Here is a 22313-nt window from a genome sequence, read left to right on the forward strand (position 1 = left end):
CGCTGGCTTCCGGCCGAGTCAGCACTGAATCCGTAGCCATCATGCGGTCGGATTAGTGGATATCGAAGCCAGTTATTATAGGGAATTGTCATCGCTATATTGTGATGTGAACGTGAAAATAAGTTATTATTACTACAAAACGGTTGGTGTGGTGTAGCGGTTAGAGGTTCCGCTGTGGTTACACGATCGATCAGAGGTTCGAATCCACCTTAGTGCTCACCAAGCCTTTCGTATCCATCCGGGGTCGATAAATTGGCACCAGACCGGTCTAGGAGGATGGCGAGTTACACGTTCGTGAATCTCAAGCGCATCTGAATTGAAATGAACGTGGTGGCGCTGGTCCCAAGCGGATTGATCAACGCCAGAAACTTTATCCTTTAAATTTAATGGATTTATTAATAGTTATTAATATTATTCTCTTGTTCAACAACTAACTCCTAGAAATCAATTGGGCCCAGATACACAAAAAAAATGAGCTAAGGATGAGTAGAAATGTTGTCGATGGGTCAAAGAAGCTTCGCGAAATGAGCTGAAATATTTCATATTTTATTGCAAATAAAGCTGTTCCTCCTCATTGTGGCTCGCCCAGGAGCAATGCTACCGTATCTGTTTTGCTTTCCTGTGGTGATATGGATCCGATTGCTACCCGATACGTATTTCCCTTGAAATCTGAAGGCTAACGGGAATAATTATGTCCTTTGAACGAAAAGTAATGCATAGGTTACGAAGCGTATGCGTTCTCCACCGCTGCGTCTCCATGACTACTTTTCTCCACGTCTATTTTTGAATCTATGCAATCATGTGTGTGTATGTGTGTGTAATTGCAAGGAAATAAGCGAGGGACTCATGGCGCAAAGCAAATCGCAGGCGTTTATGAACGACGAACCTCAAAAAGTATCCGCTAACCCGTACATATCCTCGGATCTGATCCTCACCGAACCTGCTGTTTTCTCCTCAGAATTGGGTCGGTTCAACGTTGTTCAAGATCCTTTTAGAACGTATAGAATAGCGACGAAGGAATTATCTGGTGGTCTTATGTTCCTATAAATAAACAAATAATACATATTCATATACACATACAGAAACAATATATTACATACATATAAATAAACATTAAACAATAATAATAATAGCAATAACAATAATATATAAACATATACATGGAGATTGTAGTTTTGATTGATTTCGTTGAGATGTAACCGAGATTGGTGTTGATCTTCTTTATTAACTAACCGCTAACACTATTAATATACAGAGCCCTTATAGTCCTCACGAAGTGTGAGGAGCTATGGAAAATCCATTTCCGTTTCTTTTCGTTTTTTTATGCTTTGCTGTAGTGTTATATTCGATTCGATCCATATTTTTAGTCTTATTCCGATCTTTTTCTCTGTTTTTAGATGAAAATAGTATCACTTGAGGACCGCTCAGCAATAGGGCTCTATGTATAAACGCGATTTGTTAGTTTTTGGAGATTTCAAAGACGCTCGAAGTGCATTGGGAACAAGCATGTTGCGTTATAAAGCGCTTAAAAAAGACTGGAAAAAATGATAAAATGAAGTGAAAAAATAATTGAGCGCATCCTCAAGAATTTCCGGTATTTCCCTTCTGTTACCTCTTATATACATTATATATGTATGATGGTCCACATGAAGTGTGATGGACTATGAAAAATCCAGAAATACGGTGATTCCCTGGGCGAAGGAAAACGCTAAGGACACTGACTGCCGGACCATCCAGCAGCAAAATTGGGCGCCAGCTCACGGCGCAAAGAAGACACTGAAGTGCTATAAGAGTAATCTGCCGGATTTCTGGACGACGGTGTCGAACTCGCCCGATCTTAATCCTTTGGATTTTGTTGTCTGGTCGATTCTAGAGCAAAAAGCCTCCTCTTTAAGGTACAAGTCACTGGATTCGCTGAAAAGAGTCCTGGAGAAGGCATGGTACATGGGAAGTGATCGCGTACATCCTCAAAGATTTTCAGAAGAGATTGGATGCTTGTATTGAAGCTGAAGGCGGCCATTCTGTATGTGATGTGTGAGAACATACGTAGAATTTTGTGAATATTGAACCAGAAGAAATATGTTTTATTTTATTTGGATTGATTGGCGCAAAGTTGTGGACTGTGGTTTTTCGCGTTACAGTTCATATGGAACACCTTGCCAATGAGCGACAGAAACGAGAGGAAACAGGAAGAGGATCGCAGTCCTGACAACACGAGACTTGACGAGGACAGTGTTCCTCTCGAGGTAACAGCATCTTTGCTTATTATGGAGATATTGTTGGTATACTTTAGGATACGACATTTAGTATACGTTTAGTTACAAAACAGTTTTGGTGCATAAATAAAGAGATATACACATACATAAACATAAACAACAGTTACGTTAACAACGAATAACTAATTTATGATTTTAACTCTTCGAACGATTTATAACGAATATTTCATATACATAAATAACGAATATCTACATAATTCATGTCCTAGGTTAAAATAATAAATCTTTCCTTTCCAAAAGTAACAACTGCACAAAAAAAAAGAACAGAAAATATCTCTGAAATGTTATACGCCGCTCAAAAGGGGATTTGTCCCTCTACAAAACAGTTTTATTATAATTTTTTTTAGTACTATTGATTCTTTTTTCTCATTCTATTCATATTCTCATTAAAATGGAATGTTATTTGGGCAAAATGGCGCATTTACGACATCTCTTTTTAGTCTTTTTTCCACTAGTTTTTATCAATTCAATCAGTGGACCAAGAAATGTTTATTTTTATTTTTGTAATGTTTTAAAATACCCCAAGTCAAGCATCTCCGACTATTTTCTCAATTGAGAATGACACAATAAACTTGTTGTTGTTTGGCGAGAAAAAAAAATTTTCTAAATTATTTAACCTGTTCTGTATATTTTGTCTTAAATGCAGAATTCTGCATGTATTCTCTACATCTCAGCAAACTGGCGATGTAACTGGCCTGTACGATGACTTCCAGAGCTAGCCGATGTGTCAAGTCAGTGTTTTCGTCCTCCCAGACAAGTCTGGCGCCAATCTATCGACCCCGGAGGGATGAAGGGCTTGGTGAGCACTAGGACGGATTCGAACCTCGGATCGATCGTGCCGTCACAGCGAAACCTCCTACCGACTGCACTACATCGCCCCTTCTACTGTAATTGACATTTTACAGCCACAGGGACCTACTGTAATTTTGATACAGTGAAAACTATTCGAGAAGAAAAAAATTTAATTCATTTATGAGTAAAATAAAACTGTGCAAGAGAAATAATCTATTATGTACACAACCATAAGGACAAAAAATCCCAGAAAAAGAAAAACATCGACCGAACATCAGAAATAATAGCGTGAGCATAGATCTACAGTTTCTACTTTTGAAAAAAAAGAGAAGACCAGAACTATGCGATATGTGTTTGAGGAGAAAGAGAGATACAGAGATGAAGAGAACAGGTGCTCCGGGGTGAATGATCACCACACTTATAACCGTATTTATTTGCAGGTCCTGAGTGGAATGGAAAAGTGCAACGCAGCACCTAGCTAGGGCATTTTTGTATGGATAAGCACCTGCAATTGGAGGTGTAAAGCTTCGAAAGACGGTCGATCTTGTGGTTCGTATAGCCAACACGGGACGATCACGTTCGTGAAGACACTCGTTGGGCACAGCGTTGGCCTCTCCAGATGATACTGAAGCAAACGTCGTCAGAGAACCGGCATCGTCGAACAAATCCACCACCCACCTTCATCGTTGCATGATTGCTCATGTATTGAATATTCTCGAGCACCTCGTCGTCGCTTAATGAACTGAACGGTTTCTCACGGCATCTGGAGAAGATTTCCCATAGCGTCACTCCAAATGACCAAACATCACTGTGTATGGAGAATTTTCCCTGAAAAATAAGTCCTGAGAATGTCTATTCGTATCCATCTATGAAATTTTATCTGCTATCTTATCTTTTCATCTTTATATTTTATCTTTTTATCTTTTTATTTTATCTTTATTTTTTTTATTTTTTTAGGAACATTACGCATATCGGTGAAGAATTTTATCTAATAGATTTCCGTCAGGAACCCATCCATGAATGGCAGAAATGAGTGCTTATCAATTACTAATGACTTTATGCCGTTCGTAAAACTCTGTGAGCTATAAAATAGTCCCCATTATCTTATCATTACTATCTTAACATTATCCAGACAAGAATACTTAGACGCAGCATCCCACGAATCTGGGTGGTACGGATTTCAGGTGTAGAATCCGTATACGGGATCGTAGATTAGGGAGACTGGGGTTCATCAGGGTTCCGCTCATCTCTCTCTCTCTCTCTCTCTCTCTCTCTCTGAATCACTGCAAACAGCCGCCTCCAGAATGTTGTTTTGTACGACGCCATCTATTGCAACGCTCCACCCCTTGCGCCGCCCTCGTCCGGCGATTCGTCGAAAATCAATTCGGACTGCCCCGATAGGCAGTAAGGGACGCTACGCGTGCAAAGGTGGCGCGCTGCAGTAGAGCGCATCGTACAAAACAGCATTCAGGCTGCTTGCAGTGATTCAGGGAGAGATGAGCGGTACCACCCCGGTCTCCATATCTATACGACCTCGTATACGGATACTCCACCCGAAATCCGTACCAACCCAGATTCGTGGTATGCTGCCTTTAAGAATACTGCAGTGTGTGTAGATCATATTCGCAGAAACTCTACAATGTGTAGAACTGTTTCGCCTTGGATGATAAATCTGGAAGAAAGCGGTGGTTCACCAGCCCCGTTAGTCGGTGAGAGTGATCAGTTTTAATTTTCTGCTTGGAGTTCTTGCGTGGTGTACTTAGAACGATACCGAGGCCTGGAAAGGAGAGAAGAGGAGTTTCGTGGGATATGCATGGCATCAAAATCGTCGACCCTTTCTCAGGCCTTCAATAAATATGAGGGTATCGCAACTTGAACCCACCAATAAAATTTCACCAAGATCTCATTGGCTCAACAAGAATAAATAATACCCTGTTCAACTATTTGGATGCAGTAGAAGTTGTAGAAGAAAAGAAAACCGCTATTCCGCCTACGTATGGAATAATTAACGACGTTTTTATGGATTGTTGTGATGAGTTTTACGGTCACTCCACAGCCATGGGAAATGAGAAACTCCTCGAACTCAGATCGTTGGAATCCCACGACTATTACCTCTAGCGTAAGGTTAGCAATTTGTCTGCTGCTTTAAGCGAACTGAAGACGATCCTCAAGCGTTTCCTTTCTCAACCCGAGGAAAGAAAAGAAAAAAATCCGTTTTCATGGGAAAAAATGTTTTTCACGTGAAAAATCCGAGTAACCACTAACCAGTAACAAGCTTTCCCATGCCATCCAACGAATAGGCAACACAAATTGTCCTTCAACACGGTAGTACTCATTCGAGTACAAACTTCGAGCCATTCCAAAATCCGCGATTTTCACATTTCCCTCGGCATCAACGAGGCAGTTCCGAGCAGCGATGTCTCTGAACATCTACAGTGGTCACGAGCAGGCACAAATTACCGTAGTCCAGTCACGGTAGTGTTTTAGTTTTCACTCACCTGTGGACGAAATGGCATGATTCCAGGTATGCGAGCCCAGCGGCTAATTGTGTCGCCACAGAAATACAGTACAAGGTGCTAAAGGAAAAAAGAATCTTCTATTATAGTAAATATAATATTTTTTATATGATAAATATAGATATAATGAAAATAATGACATAGGCATGAAAATGCAAAGGAAAAAAATCTTATGAGAAATGAATGCATGACAATAATTATAATACTTTTTTTAAAATTATAAAAATAGACTTGATAAATGTAATTATATAATAATTTAAAAAAGAAGAATCGAAGAGTTCGACTCACTCAATATCCTCCAGCTTACTCATGAACGATTTGAGATCACCACCGGCCATAAATTCCATGATACAAATCATTGGCTTATCGATTGTTGAGACACCAATCACTTCGACAACGTTCGGATGTTTGAGATTTCCTGAAAAATAAAACAGTAAATCTGTGACGGGAGGTTGATCAGATCAGACCAGACCTAACCACCCATCACCCACCTAAAACCCTAATCTCTCGAAGGAAAGCATTCTCTTCTTCCGGAGAAGTGTTGTGAAGACGTTTCACCGCCACTTGACGATTTTCCAGCAGGCATCGATGCACCTGGATAAGGAAATATCCGTTGCTGAGATCCTAACCACTGGAGTACCGAATCGAACCTACCTCGCCAAATTCTCCTTGTCCAATTTTTTCCACAAATATCAATTGATTTCTGTTAATCTCCGGTAGAGTAGTACAGTAGACTTCACCGTAATCGGAATATTTCACGGTAGAAGATAGTGGATTCCTGAAGAGCTAAGCTTAAAACCGACACTTGCCCAAGCAAGAAAATAGGATTCTTACCTAAGAAATGAGGCGGGAATGACAGACTCCGCGTAATGTGAAACCTCCATCGCATGGTTATGAAACGATGGAAGCAACGGCTCCAGTGAAGATTTGTCTTTTGAGCTAAAAACTACGGTTGAAACTAAACCCACACGGAATTTCCAAGGAAAACGTAGAGTTCAGGTTGTTAGGGTTATGCGAGTGAGCGTAACCCACCTCAATTTCCCCTATTCGCCCTAAAAAAATAACGTGGGAATCACTTTAGTGCCTACGAGGTACCGTTAGAACGCGGCACCCTTCTAGGACTCCGGTCCCTCAACAGCCTTTTCATTAGTTTTATTCGCTCCTCTTCAAATAAACTTTATTTTCATTACTTTGCTTACCTTTACTTTATTTTTACTTATTTTTCTTATTTTTGCTGCTAAGGAGACCTCATTGTTTTTCGATCGATCGCTCGTGGTCAAGGAGCGTGCACGTGGATGGAGCGTTCTAAGGTGCCTCGTAAGGACAAACGCCCTTTTCCACGCCGGTTTTTCTGCAGGATCAGGAGCAAATGACTGAGGCACGCTTATATTTCTAATCTACACCCTTAACTTTATGTTTTTTGTTCCTAACTCTATGTTTTTTATTTCTTCTCAGGTTTCCATACTACTTTATTTTCGTGAAACGCTGTCTTTTAAGTGCAAGCAAAAAAATTGGACTAACCAGGAGAAATCTGGCTCCGCATATTCGGAAGCAATCACTATCATCGGACATTTTTCCAACAGAGCATTCTCCATATTATCTCGAGCCATTTGATACGTTGAAGGTGAGACCGCCTGAAAAAAAAAGAAATTTTTATTCCAGAAAATTCTCAATGGATCGCTCGCCATCATCGTATGTACCTTAAATACGCTGCCATCAAAGGTGAGATGCGCTTCGTGATGAGGCGGCGATGTCATTCTAATCTTGTATCGTTTACGGTACAAGCAGAATACCGTAATCGGGAAGGTAAGTGTGAGGATGAACAGACACAGTAACACTGAAATTGACAATAAAATAGAATTACACATTTTTTCAACGGGTTTTTCTTTTCCCCTTACCCATGGATCCAATCCTCCCTTCGCTATCCGACTCGTCCACGGAAAAATATGTGATGGCTCCGGAACGGTCGTCGTCCACAAATTGTAACAGATCGAATCGGACTTCAGTGCTCACAAAACGAACTTCAGACAGCAGCAACCATGTGGATCCCAAGGGGAAATAAAATCGAAGCTGCAAATTCCCAAATATTGACGATGTAGTCGTCCAGAAGTCATTAACATTGCTCCTGTACCTGGATAGTGGTCGCGATCCGAGACGGAATAGGCACATGAATCCACGACGTCGATGTGAGCTGTTGAGGTACGTACTCGAAAACGCGTGATGAAAAATCTGCCTCGTTGGTTGAGAACGAAACGATTATCCTAGAGAATCCCTGGAAATATACGTGCGTAAATCCTGGGAAACGAAATGGTACAACTATAAGAAATCAAAAATATCTTCAAATATTACAAATAACGATTTTCAAGGTCCCAGTTCCATTTGAATCTATTCCCATATGGATGAAGATTTCAGTTTACGGAGATCAAAAAACAGAATAAACAAGATTAATCCTCAATAATCTCATAAATCCTTTCTCTGTCTACGTTAGCCTTCTCCGAAATACATGGAGGAGAGATTTTGTTGACTTTGTTCTATTGTTTTGTTTATATTGTTTTTTTTTTCGTGTAGAATGAATGAAGAATCGAGAAGAATTACTGGAGGGGAGTTTGCAGCAGAAAAATAGGTGGATCGCTTTTCGGAACATTGATGGCTTTCATTTGTTTTTTAGGAAAATAAAAATCTGCTTTTCCTAATTTCCGTTGATAACTAGCCGGGCAGTAGAAACAACTTTTGCTTAGCTCCTACCGACTGAACATTGTTCCTGATTCTCTAGGGATACTCCTTTAAAAGCAACGACTAAAGCAAAAAATTCTTGAAACCCAAGGACATAGAAAATTAGATACTCCATCACCTAACCACTTTATTTTGCTTTAGTACGGCTCTAGTTCTCCCAGGTTTGATTAATACTTGTCTAATACTTTTAAGTAAGTTCACAATTAAAAATTAAAAGCCAGTTAAATAATTAGTTCTCAACCTAAAGGGGAAGAAAAATAAAATTCTGACCAAAGTCTCAGCAAAGCGCCTTGACCCAACAACAAAAGTAACATTGAATGCAACCTAACAGTGATCGACGATTTTGTAAAAATAACATTTGAAGTCTGCATTTGAAGAATATGTTCAACCGGGTAAACGCGACGCATCCGTACGCGTGCTCTTTCTCTGCTTGAGACAGGTTCCCTTTTTCCTTTGCTCCATTCGGTGGTTCTTTCGGCTAATTCCATTCGGAACTAACTATTACTTCTGTATATTAGTATAATCTATAGCTGAGGCTTGATTTATTAATATTATTTTATTAATTATATGTTTATAATATATTACTATGTTTTAGGCGTATTAGTGGATTGAGAGCAATCCTTCTTAAAAGTGATAACAGTGTTATTAGTTTAATAATTGCCGAATCGGATCTAGTATGAGCTCCTCCAGCTCCTTCCAGCTAGGAGGAGCTAGTGTAGATCGCTCCTATCGGTCCAAGTTCGAACAATATTGCTGCGCATTTATTTTTTTTGCGGAGGCTGTTCTCTAGTCACCTGGGCAAGGATTTTTTTTTTTCAGGACTATATCTATCTTACCTGTGCATTTAACTTATTTGAGAATAGGGTATGGATGTGAATGGAAGTGAAATTTCTTGGTTCGGAAAACGTGAACAGTATATTGATGTGGCCTCCTGAAAAGAAATTTTTGAGTGGTTTTCGAAGAACTAGGCTAGAAAAGCCGGATCGCACCTTCACCTGACTGTTTCCTCCATCCCACCCATCGATGTGGATACAAATCTTCAGTGTCTTCACCGATAACACCATCGCTGAGTCTTCCAAGACCACCAGTAGCTACGTGGTTCGACAAGGTGCCGTCATAAGAGGAATCGGTAAAACTGATCCCGTCGCCAGCAGAACCAGGTGGTGCCGAGTAGGATTGGAGCGGATCTGAACGGTTTATGCTTAGATTTTTGGTGGAGATTCTCGTCAGAATCCACGGCACCTTCGTATGGACATCCGTAGAGCTCTAATCGTAGGCATACGGTACGCGTAGTGTTAGAAAGTGGGACAATTCGAAGTCTTCTCAGGACGATGGGTGCGTCGAGCACTCGTAGCTCAGCTGTTTGTGTGTCGCTGTTGCCGGGAACAATCTGAAAATATTCAGATTTTTTTCCGAGCCGAGAAGGTATAATAATTTCAATTTTTCTAAGAGATGGAAAATTTGTGGCCATGAAAAGAAGGCCTCTACTTTTCCATTCAATAAAGAAATTACAAGGAGCCACATTTTTCCTTACTATACACATCCTGGACAACTCGTCCCATCTTTCACATTTTTTCTTCGCTCTTAGCCCCCCAAAAAACTGAGCACAGCTCTACAAAGAATTTTTCTTTCCGTTAAAAAAATTCCATAACATTTCGGACCAACTCTCTATCCGTTTTTAGGATACATCATGCTTAGGAGATGATGGATTAATCAAAAATTTGTGACGCGCGTAACGTTTGCGCAACTCATTTTACGCAGTCATCCGTAGCGTAACTAATCGGATTTATGGATGCCCTCGCCTAGTGGCTCATTTTAGGATTAGCGGACCCGGCGGAAAATACTTGATTACAGAGCGGAAAAATACTCTTATTAATCAGAGTAACCAGAAAAAAGGAGACATACTGTAAAATTCCTTAAATCACCAAGTAATCAGCCAAAAATAATTAAAAACAAAAATAAACAATGAATAAACAAATGGGGGAGACAGTTCGCCACCAATAAATCAACAAGGCCCGGTGTTTGAAAGTGTCAAGATTGAGTTCAAAATGAGTAGGACGAGTTAATCCCACTTCTGATGACGCGCGAATCTCTTTGTTAGCCGCGGATGCGCGCCGCCAGCGACAGCAGAACATCTGCTCGATCACTGCGAATCGCAAGTGCCATCACCACCACTCGTGGTCTACGATCAGCTGTTGAGCTGTCGTCAGGATTTAGATCCTTGTCACCTGTCAACGTCACCACAAGACCTACTTCACTAGCGTCCTCGTTCTTATAGGATGCCCATCCTTGTAAACTCGGTCTCCAGTACTCGATTTTAAATGCACGAGCGAATTCCATACCACGACCATCATCGTAGCGTCCTTGCACTTCCACCGCTGTCAACACTGTAAGAAAAAATTTTTATAAACAAATAACGGAGGAACTCTTTATTGCTTTGTTCGGACACTAAGCTTCGACGTAGCTGGAATAGCAGCAATGAACTACAATTCGAGGGACCATAGGAGTAAAGTAGAGGGAAATAAGAAAGAAATATCTGCTAGGAAGGCATTAGAAGCCTCCAGAATTTCCCACAGCGTTACTCCAAATCCTCTAACAACACTGTGCTTGAAATACTTTTCTTTAAAAAGTCCTGAACATATTTATCCGCATTAATCAATCAGATACTATCTGGATTTCTAGTAAAACACTCATTATCGTAGGGGGGTCAAGAAATATGACCCAAATCGGTAAAGAACGTTATTTATTGGATTCGATTGGATCCATAAAAGGGAAAATTAGTGAGAGCTACAAGATTATCCCGTATGCAGTTCCTTAACACTATCCAGACATCAGTACTTAAGGATACTGCAAAGTGTATAGATCTCATTCGCCTTGGGTGATAATCTGTAAGAACGCGGCGGTTCACCATCTCTCTAGTCGGTGGGACTGGTCAGTTATTTTCCTTTTAAGGTCTTGCGTGGTCTACTTGGAACAATATCGAGGGTTGGCGAGGAGAGAGGAGGAATTTGAGGGGTTTTCATAGTATCAAAAACCTCAAGTCATTTTCAGGATTTAGTAAAGGCGAGATTATCGAAACTTAAAGGCATCACCCTCGAATCTGGGATGGTGGAGAGTTCCTGTACGAGGTCGTGTATTATGGAGAGGAGGGTGATTCCGTCCATTTCTTCTTGATTGCCGTAAAAAACGGCCCGGAAGATGCGGGATGTGGACACGGTTGGCACGCTCCAATCGAACTCATTGCAGAAAATAGCGCGCCGGAACGCTCGAAGCCGTATCTTCCGGGCCGTTTTTTTTTACCGCAGTCAGGAAGAAATGGACGGAATCACCCTTCTCACCTTAATCTACGATCCCGTATACGAATACTCCACCTGAAATCCGTACCACCTCAGATTCGTGGGATGATGACTTTAACGCCAGTGATAAATTTCCACCATAATCTCGTTGGCAAAGCTAGAAAACGTAGAAACAGACGAGCTGTTTCTACTGTTGCCTATTCCAGGTGAATACTCCCATAGGAACACTCAATAGAAATTGGTGATATGCCCATCAGCTACTAAACTAAAATACTAACTACTAAAATTAGCTTGCTATATTTACTGTGGTATAATATGTATTGCGTCAGGCGCAACAGTAAGCTTCAGAAAATTATCATTGGAATTTGGAGCGTTCGCAAAATTTGATGAACTGTGACATGACGTCATTTCACGTTTTTTTTTTCAAACGAATTATACGTTTTTATGATCTTGTCTGGTCTCGAACAAAGTTTCTGACTGGAAAGAAGAATGAAGACAAATCATCTCAGTCAAAAAAAAACTCTGCATTTCAGGAAACTCAAAGAAAACAACATGCATTTGCGAATTAATGTGTTTACGGAGCACGATCCACGCTAACATCCACGCTAGGGAAACTTACTTAGCAAGGAAAAGTGCAGACTTATTTCTCATTTTATTATTATGACTTATTTCTTTTGTGATTTTCGTTCGATTGACGTAAATCTGCCTAATTTAAAAAAGTCAACCCCCTTTCACAAACTGCAAAATTTTAAATCAAGACTTTCTACAAAAACAACAGGAACAGTTGCACACTTCGTTCAGCTTAAACCTCACCTGTATCTCTTCCGAACGTGATCTGGATCCATTCCTTATAGATTCGGGACCGTGTATGTGTTCGAACCCTTGAAAAAAATTCCTGTAGACATTTAGGAAAATGGTAGCACCATGCTCGACTGCTTCAATCCCGGCATGTTTTTTTCCGTTATGTGGGGGGTTGAGGGGATAAATCACTAATGGCTTCGAACCCTTACAAGGCGAAAAAAATTACCTGTTGTAAAAAATCAATACCAATCTTGCTACATTTAGGAAAATAATGTAAAAATTTGTAAAGTTGTTCTCTGTGTGCCCTGCCTGCCCCTGCCCGTCATTCCCAATAGTCACGATTCGTTGACTCCTATTAGCTTCATGGCCCGTACTTCCGAGAGCGAGTACGTGTAATTCGAGGACGCTTGAATTACAATGATGAAAATTCAACGTCCCTCGTCGCGTACGTCGAATAACCAAATCCTAGTGGAAAAATTTGTGATCCTAGTGCAATCGGATGTTCTCTCCCTCTGGAGAACCACAACAATATTCCCATGACATATGGATGCCGAAGCAGCCCACCACCACGTATAACTAGCCGGAGAAGGCCCATAGGCGAAAACAATTTAACTAGATAATGTGGCCAATGAAGCGTATGTTGCACCTCTCATCAACCGCGCAGCCAATGTACCACTAATTGTTGCCATCCAGAAATCCTAAATTAGTTTGATGTCCCAGAAATTCCACCAAGAAAGATCTATAAATTCGCCAAACGATTTTCTAAAAAGCGGCAACTTTTGATACTCTTCCAGAAATTCCAGGAAGAGAGATCTATGTATAAATTCGAAAAACGATTTTCTAAAAAGCGGCAACTTTGCTGCATAAAACTTAGGCGAAATTAGGCACATTAGAAATAATTAAGTTAGGAGAAATTCTACTGAATTTTTTTTTCGTTTATTTTCCGTCCTTTCCCGTTTCTGCCTTACAGCACACCTATGGGAGTTTTCATGAATATTTTCAAAAAATAATTCAATCAATCAATCGTTAATAATCCATCAAGGTATCCAAACTTAAAGGTGTTGATTGGTTGCATCCTGTATGTATCGTAAAAAATATTTTCTCCCCTCAACTAATCTAAAAACTTACTGGATTCGAAATGAAAAAATTAACTGTATGGAAAACTAAGTAGGGCGAGTAGTGAGCAGGGATAAGGAACATGATTCCATGATTAGTCTAATCTGGATAGAAGAATTGTAATGGACTGTATTGTACTGTATTGTAATTTTTTCTGCTTAGTCTTTTTCTGATTAATCTGAAACCTTACTCTCTCGTAACTATGCAGGTAGGTCTACGTCTATTAAATTTATCGCTTCAGGACCAACGGAAGGGAGAGTAGTTAAGGAATGAAACGACGTTAGAACTTGAGAGTTTCTAGTGATCGATTAGAAGTTCTATTCGAGCAAATTCTCAAAGGTGTGTCCTTAAGAAAGACCCTTAGGCCCTTAGGCCCTTTAAAGGCTTTGTCAATGTCAAAGAAAAAATCCAGGAAATATTCTGCTTCGCACAGCTGTTCCTCATTCTCTTGGTTAGCTTATTGTCTCAAAAAAGTGAAGAAACAAAGTGAAATCCATGGATTGTTTGGAAAAGTTCGAGACAAAAGAACAGACAGAAACAACACCACGGTCTTATTAGTCATGGTTTCGCGTTCACGGTAGCCACAGAGTAGTCGCTACAGAAATTCAAACAATATTCCCACGCTAATCGACCGAAGCCGCTTTCCAATTCAAAATGTCCTTCAGCAGAAACGAAAAAGTCAAAAACACTGATGACTATGCAATTCGTTTTCCATGGAACTATTGTGGATCACGTAAACATAGTTTTTATACTACGCTGTGCTACTGTACTTCACAAAAAAGACACTCTTTTACTCTCTCGACCTAAATGTAGGAACTAATTTTGACTCCCAAATATATCTACAGTACTTTTTGATCTACAGTAGACACTACTTAAAGAGAAAAATCAGGAATCCTCACCTTGCATTTTGTGGACCGGTGCTATCGGCGTCAAACGATGAAGAGGCACTAAGTTGATCATCTCGGATTTTTCCATTGGTCAATCCCAACGGTGCATCACAATCCCCTAAAAAGAATTGAAGCAATTAGAATTCATCCAGAATTATATCCAATCTCTGTTTTCATTTCATTTTATTTCTTCCTATTTATTCTATTTTTTATATTGCTATTTATATTATTATTCTAGTTCTTTTTCCGTTTTTTTTTTGTTCTTTTATTCTGTAGAGGAGAATTTCGGACTCAGAAGGCGGTCGATAGTGATGCTTAACTGGTTGAGTTTGCGACCTATTGGCTTCATAATAAACAATAACAACATAAAATACAATAATAATAAAATAATAATATGATATAATGCGATATAGTACAGTTTAGTAATATAAAAGAATAATAAACAATATTATATAGTATAGTAAACAGATCATGCACAGATCATGCATCAATGAAACCCAATTTGAAAATGTACCTCCACGATTTTCTTTTTATTCGGAAGTTCGTTTATTTGTTCTATTTGTTCTCTCGTTGTGATATTTCCCCCGATCCATAGTCGTGAGCCAATTCCTTATTACTATTGGCCCTAGTCGCTCGCATGGATGGATGCCTCCCCCACTGATCTCATTTTCATGCATCCTTTCCCGTACCGCTCCTCGGTTGTGTACTCAGCCAACAAAACGCGAATGTTTTCGGCAGTCATAGGTCGCGCTCGGGTTGCTGGGTTGAGCTCCGGATGCGCACGCACGCGCGCCACTTTCATCTCACACCACCCACCACTCCCGGATCGGATCACCGTCTGGAAACGATTCGCTTCGATTTCAATGGCTCTCGCTCGTTCGCTCACTCGCTCGATTCGGTTTTGACGATATGGGGATGCCGTACAACCGTCAACAGTTTATGGCGAATCCACAAATGTGTGCGCGAGTGTTTTTGACTCGGGGTTGACGGGCACCGCCGCCGCCGTGGTGTGCATCAGCACATCAAACCGTTCGCTGATCGTCAACTGATTTTACGACCGACTGCGACAACTGGATACAACCGATCCGAAAAAAAACCAAAACCACAACCAGCGCTAACCACATAGCGCAAAAAGAGAAAGCAAGAACAGGCTGCTAGAACTAAAAAAGCGAAAAACTACTTCTAATAATAAGAATAGCAATAATAATAGTAATAATAGTAATAATAAATTATAATAAAAGTAATAACAATAAATAACAATACTAGTAATAATAATAGTAATAATAGCAGTAAAAATTGTAATAAGAACAGTACGATGTTCCTCTTTTCTATTGACTCTAATAATCAACTCAAAATTTATGTTTAGTTTATGTCTTTGTTCTTTTATGTTCAGCTTATGAAGGTAGCAAAGTTTCAAACCATGATCCAACTCCTTACCCGATTTCCTTGCAAATTCCTGCAAAAAAAAGAGGTTTTTTACAGTATGCCCATGTACAGAATCCCTCCAAACCTTTCGCGTAGCTGTGACGGGATCTCATAGGGATCAGCCTTGATCAACTATCAGCCCCCTTCGCCCTGATAATTGTTTAATTTTTAATTTTCAGTGTTTTATTCATTATTTATTTATCTATTATTTATTTATTTATTTATTTATTCATTCATTCATTCATATCTACACCAATGGTGCACCAAAGAAAAGAAGAAGAGAAGAAAACGTATCTGATTGAGTTGGATTTTCTTTTCAAAGAATCGGTAAGTAATTTATTGTAGTGAAACCTAGCGCTATCCTTTTTTTAAAAATAATTTTGTAGATTTTTATTGCTTTATTTTACAATAGTTACTCCGAGAAAACCAGATTACATCGGTTTCGTTTTTATTGGAGCTAATCGACTGGAATTTTGCACATTCACCCACACTACACGGCTATACAACGCATTTTCGAAGTAGCTTATATTCACGAGAATGCAGGTGGATTTCAAAATTACCGGATTTTAAAAAAAAAATCCTCTCTAGAAACTGCGGATGAATTTTCTAGAAATATGCTTATAGTGTTTTTCTGGAACACAGCTGACAAGAGCTTGTGAATAAATTATTCATAGACACCTTTTTATGGCGGGAAGGAGACGGCTGCTGCACCGATGTTGCAGCATCATGTAAGTACAGATGAGGGGAAAGAAAAGAAAGGAGGAGGGAAAAAAATAGGAAAGGAATCGAATAATCATCTAAAAACATGTTTTTTCTCGAGGACTCACAATAATGTAGATATTCAACGAATTTTTCTCAAGGATTAGTTCAGTTCAGACGATTTCGGGAACCAATGGTAGCTAAAAATCCACGATTCCAAATCCGTAGAATTTCTGAACCATTCAGGGACAACGGGAGATACGGTAGCAGGGAGTTTTCCGGTCAAAAAGAAAGAAATCGAGGAATCATCTAAATTCATTTTTTTCCCAGGATTTTGCCCACGGTACTGTGTGGATATATAAGGAATTTTCCTCAAATATTAGTTCGGTTGAGACGATTCCGGGTAACAATTGTTTCCAATGGTATTTTCGAATCATCAACACGAATCATTGTATTTCCAGGACTAACTCTCACTAATCTTCCCGAACTCTTTTTCGGGATTGACCCTCTCCCATTTAGGATGACCCTCTAAAAACATACTCCACATAGCCATAAGAGCTGATCCGTCGAGACAGAGAGAGACCGACAATTGCGCAACACACCACCTTAATAGTCTCTAGTAAGACACCCTAAGAAGTCACTAAGGCGATATCCAGAAAAGTAGGACGACCGATACGTGCTGCAGTAATCTCCCGTGACAACTAGACATACATCAACGGTGAATGTGATCACCATAGGACACCTGGGCTAAGTGGTCGTAAATCCTCGTGAAGTTTTCCAGAACATTCTGACATGTTGACGGATGAGGTGCTATTCCGAAGTGCGAGGAATAAATTAATGGTTGGATTGGAATCACATACTCCTCTCACACATTAATCGATGGTTATTGTTACTCACACACGATCTTACTACGGTAATGGTGTCCCGCTGGGATGTTTGATGACCGACGACATCCATTGTGAAACAATATTTTATGGAAGAAAGAGGAATGAGGCAAGAACATTGGGGAGAATCCCTTTTTCCCCGATTTTTGTCGAAGAAATAGAAGAAAAATAAGAATGAGACAAGAAAACTGTGACGAATATTTTTGTTCTTTTTATTCTGAAATTAAACAAAATTAAAAATTTTTAATAATAATAAAATTAAATTTAAATAAAATAATTTTAATAAATAAAATAAGCCTTTGAAAGTGTCAACGAACTCGCATTTTTGAACATTTTTCACCTCGCCTGGGCCCTAATAATCAAAATTTCTATGAGTTTCCCCCTGAATTGATGAATCCAGAACTGCACTAATAAAAACAATAGAAAATAAGTGAAAAAAAATAAATATAAAGTAAGTAAATGAAAAAGTTGTATAATGTAAGTGTAAAAATAGACGAATAATAAATAAAAAAATTAAAAAATAGCAAATAAAAATAAATAGATAAATAAAATATGGAAGTTGTTACGAATTGCTTAAGGAAATTTTTTTTTCATACATAGACACTATATTTACATTTGAAAGTACATGTGAAAAGTTTGTCATTGGAAGTCACATGATTAAATCAGGAAGACGATGGATTTGCATTTATTTTCTCAAGCACTTGATTAATATTCGTGCATTTATAACGTTTCGATAGTTCGTTAGTGCAAGTTTTTTGAGATAAGACGAAAAAAAAAAATGCGATTTTTTTAAGGGGAACACTCTCTCTCTCTAGTTCTTATCGTTCGTTAAATCTTTCTAAAAAATTTGCAAAAACCTTAGGAGTTTGTTGCTGGAGGAAAAACACTGAAGATTCTCACATCTTCTATCTGTTACATTGATCGAAAAAAATTTAACAAAAACCTAGAAACAAAAATTAACAAAACGTAAAAAAAAAACAAAAACACTTTGTTCAAGGGAACGAAATGTTCTTTCAAATAATATATTAGATAAGGTTAAACTCTTTTTTTCCTGTAAGAGATTAAATTTGAAAGAAAAACGCCATTTCTTTTGTATCAAGCTAACAAACAATGCTCCGGTGATTCTGTGGTCGCTCATCGGATCCTTGGTATCGTAGACGCATTAATCAAGCTATCTCAGGATGAATTATTTGACTTTAATTACTGTAATTGTCTTTTTTCTGTGGTTTTTCGGTATTTGCATATAGTTGAGCAGTATTCGAAAATAGCCAACAAAAACGACCATGGGTCAAATAATCGAATTGTTCGAAAACTCGAATCATTCAAGGAAATTCGAATCGTTCAAAAAGAAAAACTCATACCGGCTACGGCTCTAATGTTTTTCTGTCTCTTCTTTTCTTTACTTTTTTTCTGCGTATCGTTCAAAAAAGGACTTTTGGAAGAGAAACGAGCAGAGATAAAGATCTCCCCACCACCACCACTAATAAATCCTCATGCTGAAACCTGAATGCGGAGGCAATACGGTAGATCGACAACGATCCAAATAGAAATCTATCAAAGGGACAAAAGTGACGAATTTCTCGGACAAGTTTTTTACCTCGAAGTTTTTACATCAATTTTTTTACAAATTTTGTCCACTTTTATGATTTACCGTGATTAAAGCCAGTAGTTTACGGTACTTTTTGTAGCATATTGAGTTGAAGTTACAATATTATCACACGCAGCCCTCAATACCGCAATTCTGCATCGGAAATAGTCTCAAGAGCCGGGAAAAATCCGGCAGTGAATTTCAAGAACCAGGAAAAATCGTGTGGTGAACGATTCATCTCTCTAGACATATGCGAAATGCACAAAAAGAGAGGATAACTCGTCCTGAGGACGCAAAGTTCAAAGCTTCGGCGCTTTTATAACGTATGACTGTAAGAATCACAGGTGCTTCTCTTCCGGGGGGCGCAACCTCATTCATCCAGTTCGTCAATCTTCTCGAGACTTCGGTGGTGACGAAGTCGGAAGGTGTCACTTTTATGACAGATTCTTCCCCGTCGGCGGCGCCGGCACTCTTCTCACATTCATACGTCGGTAGATGAAAGGAAAGGGGGCAACTGTTGTGAGTTCCTGTTGGGAAACACCTTACGAAGCATTGTAAAAACCATTAAGTCCGAGTCCGAATACAGCCAGACACTTGTTCAACCCGATTGGATCATCGTATACGTACGAGAACGATTCCTGCGCGATTCTGCAGGTTTTTTGAGTTCTCCCATACAGAATTAAAAAGAAAAATGACTGTTTTATGTGACATTAACTGTGCACTTGCACCATAACAGACTGGTCGGTCATATAAGGAAGGAAACGACTGCCATTTATTGTGCTGTGCTGTGTCTAACGGATACGGACAGGAATTTGAACGCTTACGACTCTTTGGACGACGTTTTGATGGCAGTAGAATCACACAAACTGGCCAAACTTGCCTCATTTTTTCCCCTCGACGAACTTTTCAGTCCATCTTTTCAGGACCTAGTCATGATTCTGGTTGCCATGGAGGTTACAGAGAACATTAAGTACCAGCTGTGGATGAAATTACACTCATCAATGTACCAAATTTAAAAAAAAAACAAGATTTTGTAAGAATTCTAAGTATCATCAGCACTGAAGTGAAACGTTCCAGGAAAAGAACACCATCCTCAGGTACGCTGAAATAATCTACGATCTAAAATCTAAAATCTACGAAAAAAATCTAAATCTACGAATCTGAAATCTGCGGTCATGCAGTTCCTCAAATCCCTAAAAATTCCCTAAAATTAATCCTCCTAATCCTCTTAAGAATTAATTCTCTAAAATTCCCTAAAGTCCCTAAATTTCCCTAAAAATAATTTTACAAAAAGTTTAAGTAATTAAAAGTAAAGTAAAGGAAATGATGTATCGAGTTGTATAATATAAGTGTATGAAGTAAATAATTAGTAAATATTTAGAAATAAACAAATAAAATAGAGATGTTGTTACGAGTTGGTTAAAAAACTTTTCTTTAATATATGTAGACACTCAAATTAAATTTGGATTTTTTATTTCAAAAAATTTTTCTCTAAAAGTCACATAATTAAAGCAGGAAGATGATCGATTAGCGTTCTCTCAAGGACTTTTCCCTGTAACAATAGGATTATCATCGGGGGGAAAGGCTGTATCGTCCGGGACAAGGACCTGTACCACTTAAGGATTGCGCGTACAAAGGCTGTGGTGGTGCAGATGTCCGTCGTCGTCGTCTGTCGCCATGTGCACCCCCGCGCCCGCCCGTACAATCACACCGCACTTCTCTTATTCATAGTAGATTTGATTGATCAGAATATTTTATGAGTCCCGGGGCTGAGGGGAATAATCAAGGACAAATCATCCTCTGCAAATCGATGACTAAGTTTTTCAAATATTTTGAATCACTAGCATACGGATCAATAAGAACGGGAAGATGAAGAATCCTTGATTTTTTCCCTCAGCAATAGAAATAGAGAATAACAGTTGAATGAGAATGAAAATTCCCAATTAATCATGAGCTATGGATAAAATTACATTCATCAACGTCAAAAAATTTTGAAAAACAATAAAAAAATTTTTTCTGGAAAAATTCCAACTTTTAAGCAGTTAGTTATTTTTTCCAAAAATTGTTTTCATAAAACGGGAAAATTCTAGAGAATAAGGTGAACTTACTTAGAACTAATGACGAACCAATTCCGGCTACAGCGAGGAAACTGGAGAAAACTAGTAACATTATGTAGTACGGTCTCAGAGTAGTTGACGATCAATTCCAGCGCATTATCTGAAAAAAATTCCCAGTTTAAAAAGGAAAAAAGAAAAAAAAGGGTTCAAAACTATGGACGACAACGCGGAGATATGGAGAGGAGGGAGGGAAAGGAAGTCCTGCATTTATTTCGATCCTTTATTCCTTCGTTGGAAGGGAAAAAGGGGTTAGAGATACCGTAACCACGAGAGGAATAATTTTAGGAATCATTAATCTATTTTATTGATGAAAAAGATTCTAGATATACCGTAGCCCCTAAGACGAGATGGCCCCAGGAATTGACCTCATCATCGTCGGTGAGCTGTAAGCTGCTGTGGCGGCGACGGCGGCGGCAGCGGCGGATGCGCGGCGGACCATCGCGCTTAAAACGCTCTCTGGGAACACACCCGGGGCGGAGGCGTGGTGCCACGATCACACAAACGCAAAACGCACTTCATTCGCAATCCATAATCTCCGGCCGTAAAAGTATGTTTTGGGCGGCGGTACGGGGGCAAAAACGAAGGGCACACTACGAATGTAAAGACTGAAAAAGCCCGATGAAACGTGATCCGAACCATATACTATTTGGAGGGGGCTCTTCTCTCCCGGAAAGGACGTACGGACGGAAGGAAGGAAAAAGGAGGCGCTACGCGTACGAGTGAGCCATATCATATTCACCATAGCCATAGAGGAGGAGGAGGAGGAGGACGAGGACGATGAGGCACTGCGTGAATTCAATTAGACCCATCAAATGGAGTGATGAATTCCATCGAGCTGCACACGGCGACATGTGAATTAGTAGGTCGGACGGGATGAGAGCATGGCAGATATCCGGGCCAATGAGCCGCAAACTCATTCCCTTTACTTGCTCCAGATAGAAAAAAAGTAAAAGATTTTCTTTCAACTGTAGAAGAAACAGTAAATCTGGTAGATACATCCGAATTCAACATTATTGAGTTCTTCTGGATTCTTTCAATTCTTCCGTAAGATTTCTTTTTTTCAATTCCTTCACAAAAACAAAAAAAAATCTCACAATGACAAAGAAGAAAAGATAAATCTTTTTGTTTTTTTCTCTTTTCATCATTTTTTCCTTCACGGATTTTTCAGTGAATGTAAAAAATG

General features: G+C 39.3%; 1 protein-coding gene across 1 annotated transcript; it reads right to left on the reverse strand.

Annotated features, from left to right (window-relative positions):
• Window positions 1–3546: 3546 nt before the first annotated feature.
• On the reverse strand, window positions 3547–21182 carry RB195_000465 (uncharacterized protein; the record flags this gene model as incomplete). Its single annotated transcript, XM_064196832.1, has 19 exons — window positions 3547–3693; window positions 3747–3896; window positions 5334–5490; window positions 5567–5644; window positions 5873–6002; window positions 6076–6178; window positions 6239–6362; window positions 6419–6523; window positions 7106–7218; window positions 7285–7421; window positions 7483–7654; window positions 7716–7856; window positions 9154–9248; window positions 9307–9504; window positions 9560–9707; window positions 10571–10704; window positions 12427–12494; window positions 14430–14535; window positions 21122–21182. 19 exons carry the CDS (start codon window positions 21180–21182, stop codon window positions 3547–3549), a joined length of 2367 nt encoding a protein of 788 aa, XP_064052713.1.
• Window positions 21183–22313: the final 1131 nt, after the last annotated feature.

The sequence above is a fragment of the Necator americanus genome, chromosome IV (assembly GCF_031761385.1).
Source record: "Necator americanus strain Aroian chromosome IV, whole genome shotgun sequence".
Lineage (NCBI taxonomy): Eukaryota > Metazoa > Nematoda > Chromadorea > Rhabditida > Ancylostomatidae > Necator > Necator americanus.